This window comes from Vigna unguiculata, chromosome 3, assembly GCF_004118075.2.
Source record: "Vigna unguiculata cultivar IT97K-499-35 chromosome 3, ASM411807v1, whole genome shotgun sequence".
NCBI classification, from domain to species: Eukaryota; Viridiplantae; Streptophyta; class Magnoliopsida; order Fabales; family Fabaceae; genus Vigna; species Vigna unguiculata.
In genome coordinates this window covers 15,093,815-15,105,947 of record NC_040281.1, presented here as the reverse complement: position 1 = coordinate 15,105,947, position 12,133 = coordinate 15,093,815, and the positions used below count along the sequence as shown (strand labels likewise).

General features: G+C 32.8%; 1 protein-coding gene across 1 annotated transcript; it reads right to left on the bottom strand.

Annotated features, from left to right (window-relative positions):
- Positions 1–932: 932 nt before the first annotated feature.
- Positions 933–1,556, bottom strand: LOC114175074 (lisH domain-containing protein C1711.05-like). Its single transcript, XM_028059833.1, has one exon. The coding sequence runs from the start codon at positions 1,554–1,556 to the stop codon at positions 933–935; it is 624 nt and encodes a 207-aa protein (XP_027915634.1).
- Between the last annotated feature and the right edge of the window lie 10,577 nt (positions 1,557–12,133).

The window sequence follows — 12,133 nt, the reverse complement described above, 5'->3', positions numbered from 1 at the left end:
CGCCATGTTCTCGTCGACCTCGCGCTGAAGCTGGTCGATGCGACACCATTTCGATGCCGTGTCAGATTTAAATTGAGGATAGAGCTGGGAGCAGAAGACATACTTGATCTACGCAATACGGTCCTTGGCGTCATGAATTGATGCGACGAGGATGGTGCTGAGACTGCCAACGTGATTTGCGGCGCCGACGTCGGTGAGAGGAAACCCTAACTTCGGATAGGGAGGGTGGGGCACTCTGATTTGGGAGAAGGTTGAAGATGATGATGTGGCACACTGTGGTTGGTGCATATGCATGTACAAGGATCATGACCACGTGTCATGCTGTTATTGGGTTAGAAAGTTTTTTTTAAAATTCATGATACACATTAAGCATCGGTTCCCTTCAGAACTGATGCAGTAACCCTCGTATATGCCTCGGTTCATAATCGAGGCATAAACAGATCCTTTTTTAACTCATCAGTATATATCTTGGATGTAAAACCGAAACCAAAATATCAAAATAACCGTGGTTAAATCCCTCTCCTGCACCGGTGCATATCTCAATAAGTACAAACAAAACCCAACAATTATATTATCACTAAAATTGAAGCCGCCACCAACCAAGAAAAGGAAACCCTACACCAATGCATACTAAAACCATCTTCACTCCCACAAGAAAAGAATAAATAAAAATCCTAAAATTAAAACAACAAGTCAAGACAGGAAACAAGGAACAAAAAAATGACAATTTCTTCACTAATAAGTCAGTAGCAAATACTATTCCTCATCCGATGATAGAAATGTAACATGATCATTTTGTTGGGCACCTATGTCGCCAGGAACCACACGTCAAACTCTCCTTGTATTCGAATCTCTTCTAGTCCTATCAACCGCACACAAAACTATCCTTGTATTTGAATCTCTTCTGTGGTTGGATCGAGGAATTCTAGTGATCATCTTTCGTCCTCAGAAGAGGATGAGTCTCTATGAACCACACGCCAAACTTTTCCTGTAATCCTTTCAACCACATGATATTCTCTCCTGCTACTGCTACCGCTAGCACTTTCGTCATCAACCACAGGCCGAACTCTTCCTGGAGTCCTAGTCCTACGCCAAACTCTCCTGCTAATGCTGCTACTGCTACTGCTACTGCTACTGCTACCACTTTCTTCCTCACTTTCACCCTCACTTTCGCCCTGAGGAGAGGATGGGTCATCCTGGTTGTTTTGTTGGTCTACTATGATGTCGGAAACCTCAGGGGAAACTCTTGTTATATTTGAATCTCTTCCGTAGATGAATGAAGAAATGGTAGTGATCACACCGCTAGCTCTTTGCCATAGAGAAGGGGATGGCTCTCTGAACAACCTTGCCGAATTAATCCCACCGTCTTCGATGCTTTCTTCGCCACCTCTCCGGTCGGAAGCCGCATTACGACCAGATGTACTGGCGTTTTCCGAAAGCGAACCGCTCCTGCTTTCTGAACGTGGTAACATTGGTGGTCTTGTTCCATTGTTGAAGCAGTCGTTATTACTTCCCAAATAATTGTAACCAAAGAAAAAGTAGTTGTTGTTCCCCATAGCGTGGGAAGAGGTGGGAGGGCTCGTTTACACCCCTCTATATTTTGTGCTTCTCTACCGATGCTATTAGCTTTATTGACCATTATAGTTTCACACGGCGGAACAGAAACTTAATTTTATTTTTATAATATTAGAAGAAGATGATTCACATGTTCCATGTAGAAAATTATTCTTCTTTTTCCCTTATGAGATGGATCATCTTCTTTAACTTTGTCATGATTGGAGAAGGTGGAGGCAGGTAGAGATGAAGTAAACTATTTTAATGTTTGTGAGTGCTTTTAGGGTCGGCGGTCTTCCACCGTTAAGAGACAAATAATTAACAATCAATTTTTTTTAGTAACTAATTAAGACCATTTGAAATTAAGGGAAAAAAGGTTTATCCCCGTTCTATCTCTATTATTTGGAGGAAGAGGATAGGTAAATATTCATGTAATTTCAATCATTTTACCAATATAAAATGTTATATTCTAATATATAGAACTCAGATTAATATATACACTAAGGTTTCACATTAATATTATGCTTGTTGTAAAGTATTCCATAAAAGAATATTCTAACGTCCATTTGATATTTTTCTGACCTGTTTTCGCTGTTGAGAGAATGCTTTTAAGATTATTCAGAGAAAGCGTGCTGGTTGCGGTCTAAAATGTTCTATTTCAAATCTTATATGTTAAAATAAATTTAATATTTGTAAACACTTAAAAATATGTCAGCTTTAGAATTATTTTATTTAAAATTTCTTTACTTTTAGTTGTTAACAAATGTAAAGGTTACTACATTTACGTCTATAAACCTTAATGAGGAACTAAAAAGGTGCACTGTTTTATGTTAAATACAAAACAATAGAAGCGAAAATAAAACTTAAGATAGACCAATTCCCGAAAATTGTTCTTTAATTTAATATAATAAAATATATTTAACTTTAATCATATTTTATTCATATATATATATATATATATATATATATATATATATATTAGCAAAACATAGTTGTTATCACGTGTGTTCACATTTTTTTATTTTTATAGAAATTTGAGTTAAGATTAATATAGAATATATAATTAATTTTAAAAAAAGTTGTTAAATGTATAATTAGAAAAATAAAATATGTATACAAAATAAATTTTTAAATAATAGTTAAAGATAAATTTTTTTTAGAATAACAGTTAAAGATAAAATATTTATAAAATAATTAATTTTTAAAGTAATAATTAAGGGTAACATGTAGAGTCAAATTGTCAATCTGTTCAACCCACTAATGAATCTAAACTTGAAAGAGTGGAACCAAAAAAAAAAAAAAGGAAGACAGTCAAATCTATTGGGCTGATGATACTATAGGTAAACAATAAGTCATTTTAATATTGCAGTTTCCTTTTATTTCTAATTAATGGATTTAATTTTTGGACAATGATATTTTAAATCACTTTTTTTGACTCACTTTTAACCCATCACTTTAATCGTCATTAGATCATCACATCACATCACTTAAAAGAATCAAAATAAATGATCTAATGATCATTGAAGAAGTGGGTTAAAAGTAGGTCAAAAAAATGGGTTAAACTATTTTTATCCTTAATTTTTTTAGACGAGGATGGAGGTACACAAAAGCTCAAGCTCAAGCTCAAGGTTAAGGATATTCATAACTTACTTAATGGATTATGTGTGTTGGTGAACTACGATGATAAATATCAACTAATTGGAGAAGCATCCGCCTTACTTGCTGGAGTTTGTGGCTAACTAGCTCAAAATCACATTTTCTTTCCTATAAGTTTTGAAAGATAGACAATTATGCCAGCTACTTACAAGGATAAAGTATGGAAGAGTACACTAAAGGTAATTTGACCTGCATGTTGAAATCTCTAATATTAATTCATTTATAAAAAAGTTGTGAACTAGTTTTGTATTATTTCAATACTCAATTTTGTTTCAAGGTAAATGAAGAATTGGCAAAAAGAGATGCCATGTGTAGAATTGGAAAACTTTGGAGAGAGTATAGATGCAAGCTTTGGAATGAATTTTATGTCCACCTCTTAGTAGAAATGACCTCATCAAGAATGTGCCACAAGGTCATAGCATGGATCAATGGACTTGTTTTGTTGATTATCGTCTCAAGCCTTACACAATGGTACAAACTATTTAATTATCACATTTTCAATAAGTTTGAGTTTAAGTTTGCAAAAACTAATTTCCTTTTTATTTTGTAGAATATGTGTAATAGAAATAGAGATGTAAGGAAAAGACAAATTATTCCTCATAGTAGTGCTATGTTGTTGTCAAAAAGAAGGGATAATTTGGTATCTTTTTATTGATATTTTATTCTCAATTATGATATATTCTAATTTTTTTTTACTTACAATATTTTTCTTTGAACATGGTAAGAATATTGGACAAGCTGAAATGTGAAAAATAACACATAAGAGAGGGTGACATTTATATGAATGATGAGGCCGTGGAGATTCTGGTAACTTTATTTCTTCCTGTTTCTCAACATCATGTGTTTTTATTTTATTATTTATTTAAAGCTTATATATGCATCATAAAACTGTTACATAACCCTATATTTTTAATGTGCACTGTTACATATATAGAATGGATCTTCTACTGTTATATATAAAGGGTTTTGTGTATCTTATTTAATATAGAGTTAAAAGATTACGGTTTATTTTCAACATTGTGGAGAAACTGACCTTGCGTTAAGCCAAAGGTGTCACTGAGATTATTATTAGTTTCATTTCTTTCATTTTCAATGCAACCAAATACAAAATGAAGTCAAACTGATTGAATGTCACCGTATGACCACCACGACATTATCTTTCAGAGTAGGGTCCCACGATTCTTAACAGTGGGAATTCACCTTTAAAATAAGTGCTAAAATGTCTACCTTGAAGTCTTCATTATTTGAACCAAAAGTGTGTCTGAAATGGACAACAAAGCTTAGTTCTCGGTTCCTCATCTCACTGTTTTGGTCACATTCATCCACAAACTCAAATTAAACAACAATGAATATATATATACATTAACACATTATCATCTTCGATATAGTTATTAATCAATAGTCACTTTCTATCCATTATCTTCCTATTTCCTAAATCTGGATTTGATTGAAGTCACAAGTCACTCCACTGATTGAGGAGGGAGTAAAAATCTTTGACAAGACTTTCATTTTTATTTGAAGGGTTAACTATGTTTTTAGTCCCTGAATTTTGGTTAAAAATTGGAATTCGTCCCTGATTGAAACTTTGATAAATTTTGGTCTCTAAACTTTAAAAATGAATGAACATAGTCCTTTTTAACCCAATTACGTTGATTTTTTTTCAACATGTGGAATGTGTTTCATGTTAATATTGGAGTTGTTTACGCTGTTTGACACATTCTCGGCTTAATATATTTACTGAGAAATGCGTTCGAAACCTACAAAAATAGTTAACAAAATTGGGTTAAAAGGACTATATTCATTCATTTTTAAAGTTTAGGGACCAAAATTTATCAAATTTTCGACTAGAGACAAATTCCAATTTTGGATCAAAATTCAAGGACTAAAAACATACTTGACCCTTATTTTAATGACTGCAATTTGTTAATACATCCTTGTATAAAAACGCTTTTGGAATTGCTTAGTTGGTTGGGTCTGAACTATGATCTCTCTCATTCTGTTTTTAATATAAAAATATTAAATCTGGCCTGAACTATGATTAGATTTCTATGCAGGAAAAAAAATGCTGATTTGATGCTGCAAAATTCAGAAATTGTATCAGATATATCTTTATGTGATCCGGTTGTTGTTATATTTGAAAAAGAGCATCTAAGTCGAGTTAGAGGACTCTCACATTGAAATTGTCCTACCCTTGCTTTTAATCAGTCTAATACAAGATTAAGAGGTATGAATTTTACTTTATCTAGTGGAACTTCTCCAAATACGAAGAACAAGTTTGTGATGATAGAAAATGAGCTTGCAACTGTAAAAAGCCAAATGGAAGCATTGTTTGCCTACATTGCTTCTAAAGAAGATGTTCAAGAATACCTGGCTTCTATTGCTGCAGGTTTGCTACGTCCCTCTGTTAATGAGGTATAATTTACTTAGATAAATGACATAAAGTTATTATATTTCTATTTTAATTTATTTCAATAAAATATTACTTATATGTTTTATTTACTGCAAGTGTCAGGAAGTGGTGTCCAATCTTTAAAGTACTAGATATCAGAAGTGGTGTCCAATCTGCAAATGACAAAATAAGATCAAGTGGAGCAAGCAAGAGAGATTGATATTCTGATGAAGAAAATGTCTTGATATGTGTATTTTCTTTTCTTTTTGGATATTGACATGCATTTTTTTTTATATTGACACAGATATATAACTGTGAGCAAATGAAGATATGTAACTGTGAGCAAATGATGGAAACTTTCTTACCTTAAATCGTTTATAAAATTAGTTTTGATTACTTTTTTGTGTACTTTAATAAGTTTGTATTTTTGTATTTATTATTATATAGATTTATTATATTATGAAATCGTAATGTACTTGAAAATTATAAATAATATATAGTTTTAAAATTATGATAGTTGAAAATATTATAATATAATGAAATAATAACATTTCAAAGTGCCACAATTTACATTATAATTATGCTTTTGGTAAGCAAATTACCATAATTTTAACTGTCACTATTTACGTGTACAAAAGCCACTTTATATACTGCAAAAAAAAATGGCAATTGGTATTACGATTCATTATAAATTACTTTATGGTGGCAAAATGGTGGTTCAAAATGCCGTTTTTAACACACAAAAATCACTGTAACTTACATAACTTTTTGCGGTGTTTACGATCTAAAATATCCTTCCATAATTCTTGCACTTATATGTACCTGATGTACATTTTTCATTTATCCAAAAGTGTTATATTAACAATTTCATGTCTCTAATCCCAAGGTCTTCCTCATATTTACATAAAGTTGCCCATTTTACTTGTGCTATTTTCCTCCTATTTACCTCCTCCCTAAAAAAATTTTCTTTCTGTTATCATGATTTCTTCACTAATGCAGGTTGGCTTGTTAAAGAAAGACATATAATATAGCGATACAAAAGTGATGACAACTTTAAGTAAGTATACTCTCCCAACAAAAAATGAGAACCTTCCTTTCAACAAAGTTATATTTTTTCTTGATTTTGTTCATGGTTCCCAAAATTTTTTAGGTCTTGAATTTCCCCCCTATACTTATGCTTAGATACTTGAATGGACATTCATTGGTCCAAAACTAAAAATGGAATTTCTTTTTAACTCTTCCTCCCTTACTCCTACACCTCCTAATTTACTTTTATGGAAATTCACCCTAAGACCTAAGGTAAGTTCAAAACACCTCAAAATACATTGATTTTTTGTAGGCTCTACCTTACATGTAAACAATGTAACATCCACAAGTTGCAACATATTAACCCTAATCTCTATTATCCATATTCTTATTCTTTCTAACATTAGCTTTTTATTGGCCTGTCTAATTATTCCGGACAACTCTTCCGGCATTATTAGAAACAAAAATGGCATAAGTAAAAATCACTTTGTCGAAGTTCTTTTGTTAGGATAAATTGTCGAGTTGGACTAGAGTTGACAAAACCGAAATGATCACAAAAATACAATAATTGAGAGATTAATAAATTATTTTACGCAAGCATAAAGGAAAATTGTTTTATAAATGTAATAATATATTTAGATTTAAACAATTAATGGTATATAGCATTGTAATAGTTATTATATTTACCTTTATATTTTAAGAGTCATGATTGCACCAAATGTTTTGTCCCACGAGTAAGAGTTAATTAATACGAATAGGAGATACAGTCAAATATATATATTAAAATAGAACCCAAAACTCATTATGCTAAGATTTAAGCCAGCCACACCAACCCACACTAAAACAATCTTCACTCCCAGAAAAAAAAATAAAAAATTAAAAGATGGTTTATATTCAAAGCACACGGCAAGACAGGAAAGAAGGAACAAAAACACTGCACCATCTATCTCTCTCTCAACGCTTGAAGATATAAACTAATTCGAATATGGCCCTGTAAGTATTAAGTCATTTATACATAAAATTTGTTCTTAAACGCTACTTACGTGATGTTCGCTTAGTTTGAACTACTTGGTTGGTGGAGGATCCATGAGATCCAGAGGAAGAGTCTCTGTAAACCTTTTTCCTACGAGATCTCTTTACTGAAGGAGCTACTGAGGGCGAACCGCTCGCTATAGTTGAATTTTGGAAATTCTGGTTCCCACTTCCGCTGTTGTTGAAAGATCCAACGGTTCTAACATTGTTGCTGTTGTTGTTGAAGCAGTTTGTGTTTCCTTGAACATTAGTGTAACCAAAGAACCCCATAAAGTTCCCCACAATGTTCCCCATAAAGCTCCAAGCTTACATCCCCTCTTCTTATTATGCACAAGAACATGATTCTTTATACTTTCACTCCTCTGGAACACAAATTTAATTAATATTCTTATAATATAACAAGATCATTCACATGTTCCTATTTTATAAGAAAAATTATTCATTCACATCCACCTTTTTACCTTCATTCATTTCCCACTACTTTTCACAATAACATTATATTAAAATAACTAAAATATTACAATAAAAACATAATATATGAGTTATAATTTAAATATAAGAAAAAAAATGAAAATGTCAAATATCGTAACCCTTTTATTAGTATTAATTTAATTATAACAATGAATAATATATATATATATATATATATATATATATATATATATATATATATATATATATATATATATATATATATATATATATAATACACTAAAAATATGACGGAACTATTGCCATATTAAAACTATTCGTCAACAAAATATGACAGTACTATATTATAATGGTACTTTGACACTAATGTCAAATGGAAGTCAAAACTAAAAACGATGTCAAAATAACTATTTTTCCATTATGATGAATCAATTTCATCCTATTTTTCTGACTAGTAGACAAAGCAAGGAAAAAGAGAAATTAAAGGTCTTGTAAAAGAAAAAAAAAAGAGCTTTAAGAGCAATACTAGGTTTTGGTCCCATCATACATAAATGATAGCCTACTTTTTTTGACTGTTCAACAACTACAGGACGGTTTACACTATAACTATAAGCATTTTTTTTCTTCTCAAGCGTATCATCTTCTTCAATTTGTATGTACAATTGGAGGTGGTGATTTGTAGAAGAAAAATAAACTATATTAATGTTTGTGAATGTGTTTAGGATCAAATTATTGGAAATAAGTTTATTTCTAAATATTTCAAAATTTTCAATATTGTTAGATGTTTTTATCGTGGATTTGTGTATAAGTGGCAAGATCCAAGTGATAATTTGAATGTTCTTGATGACTAAAATAGAATTCCTTATTGTTCCAAAAGGAGAAGATTCACCTACTAAAAGTTCACTAATATTGAAGTCACAGAGAGATTAGATCTTTTAGAGTAAAAAATAGTGAGTATATGAAAGTGTGTATTTCTTGGTGAAATACTATGTGTAGGGCTTTTTGGACCTTGAATCCATGTAATAAAACAGACAATGTAATATTAACCAATATCAATAAAATAATAAGTTACCTTAAATAAATAACAACAATAATAATAATTTGCACCCTACTTGATATACCGAATATTATGTAGATATATGGTATTAAGAAATATAACAACGTAATCAAACTATCAAGATTAGTCACATATAATGTTAATATAGGAATATTTGCATAAAGAAATATATCTCAGAATATCTTTCAACCACTTTAGGTCAATAAAGCTAAATGGGCCTTATTGGACTGCATCACTTAGCATATTTGTTGGGTCGGGTATGTGCATAAGCCCCCTAGTCTTGGGAGTTTGATTCTCGTTTAAGGTGTGTTTGTTGCAACGCTGATTGGCCTCTTGGCAGAGTTGTGGCATTCTTTTACAATGTTGTAGGTGGGTAGGACATTTGGTCATATTGTACGTGGTCATCTTTGACCTTGTAGGTAGATTGGCTGTTTAGTCGAATCGTATGTGGATTAAGTGAGTTGGCTCACTAACCCGTATAAAAATAAGATTTTTTTTTAAATCGTATTTGTAACTTTTTTCTTCTCTTTTTTTATCTATTGCAGAATAATGGCTATAAAAAAATTGGTGATTTATGAGATGGATGTTATGCTACAGAAACAAACAAACAAAATAAAAAAAGCTATGCTATTTAAAATAAATTAATTTTCGCATCAATGATATGGTTAATAAGTTCTACAATTTGTACAATGTCGACCACCACCGAATGGGCGGCAGCAACGTCCATCGAATGGGCAGCACCAACGTAGACCACCGTTGTCGCAGAACGACCGACCACCACCTATTGGCACCACCACGATGAACACGAATGACAAAGAAGGGAAGCGTGAGTGGGTATATGCACGTCGAAAACAAAAATGAGAAGAGGATTAGGGATTATGTTTTCTGATATGAATATTAAGTTATTAACTTAACTTTAAAATAATTAATTTTATTAAATTAGGATTTTTTTTAATACAGGTAGGTTGGTGGGTCAGCTCATTCTAATTCGGCTCAAACTTGCATAGTCTGTGGGTTAAGTGAGCTCAACCCGTTTTGACTCATAACAAAAAAAGAAAATTATTTTTTCAATCTGACTCGATTCGAACCCGTAGTGAACCAGGTTAACTCATTGATTTCGACACATCGACATCTCAAACAAAAATCGCCTTTGACTAGCATGACATCAACATTGTTGAAGAAGCCGTGCTCTTCTTGTGCGACTTTATCTTTAAAATTTGTTTCTCAACTTCTTTAAAACGATGTCAATGAGACACGACTTAACCTTTTCGGTAATTATTTTAAAACCAAACTAGATTAGTAATTTCGAAACTAAATTAACCTGCATTTGTAGAAAAACCATTTCTAATTATATTTAGGATTTATATTTGAAGTCTCTAATATGGAAGTGCACCAACAACTTATGAATATGAAGAACATATATATGATAACCACAAACATATATTTGTCTTTTATTCTAGAAAAAAGCTAGACTAATATCCATTGATGTTTAAGTGTCCTTTAACTGGCAAGAACTTGACAAAATCTGATTGCGTTGTTTATCCTTGTTTCAATTCTTAGGGCTGTTTTCTGGAGATATTGGTACTGATTTTTCCCATGAGTAAGAGTTTTTACGATAATGTGCATACTTAAATATATGTGAAATTACTACAAACAGAACCAAACACGTACTATCACTAAAATTGAAGCCACCCAACACCAAAAGAAGGAAACATCACAACAATCCACACTAAAACCATCTTCACTCCCAGAAAAAAGAAATTAAATGATCGTTTATATTCAAACCACACACCAAGATAGGAAACAAGGAACCATAACGGTGCACTCCCTCGGAGAATACAAATGTAGCGCGTTACCGTTGGAAGTCTAGAATTCACGAGTGCTAGTGGATCCCTGTTTGCGACCGAGAAGAGCTGAGATAATGGGATTGTTCCTACTAGTTTTTCGATCTGATAGAGAAGAGAGAGCAGTAATGGGATTGTTCCCACCAGTTTGCCCCTCTAATAGAGAAGAGGGTGCGGTAATGGGATTGTTCCTACAACGCTTTGGTCGAGAAGAGGGTGAGATTATGGGATTGTTCCTATTAGTTTGCCGCTTTGATCGAGAAGAGGGTGAGATTATGGGATTGTTCCTATTAGTTTTCCGCTTTGATCGAGAAGAGGGTGAGATTTTGGGATTGACCATAATATTTTGCTGCCCATTTCCGTAGTTGTTGGCGTAGCCTTCATTTCCTTGCACATTACTGTTATCATTGCTAGAGAAATAGTTCCCCATAGCGTGCAAGTGGTGGAAGGGCTCTTTTACACCCCTCTACTTATGCTATTAGCGGTATTCATCTTTATAATTTCACTCCCACACACTTTAACACAAAATTAATTAATATTTTCTTTCGGATATAGGGCCAAGCACCTATCTCCAACACTCAAGTTACTCTTAAGTCCTTTTATCCGATGTTCTCCTCAGCTAGCTTGTTTGATTCTTTCTCCTATTCAAAGTCTTTCTCTTCTCCAATTCGGTGGATCGGGCGATCGGGATACCTGTCTAAAAGACTCCGATGTTTAAATCAGTTTTAAGTCTGATCGGGATGTAACAATTTAGTTAAAGATCTTTACCAACTTACCTTGGGCGGCCTCTATTTATAGTTTTTGGTATGCGTCTGTGATTAGGATTTCTTAATCACGATCCAATTATTTTTTTAACTTGATTACTGACTTGTTTTACTTTAATTCCTTTAATTCACTTTTAACTTACTGATCCAGTTTTGTTGTGGCCGCCCGACTGGCTGGTTGTGCGGCCTGTCGGTTGTTCTCATTAATGAGGATCTCCACAGAGGTGGAGACAAAGTTCAAATGGAAATGAATGCAGTGGGTGTTTGGTCGTAGGCACCCTTAAATCATTCAGGAGAGATTGTCACATCAACGTTCCAAGGAAAGGTCTGTCTGTAACGGGCGGCCTGCGACCACTTATCCTTGACCCGCCTGACCGAT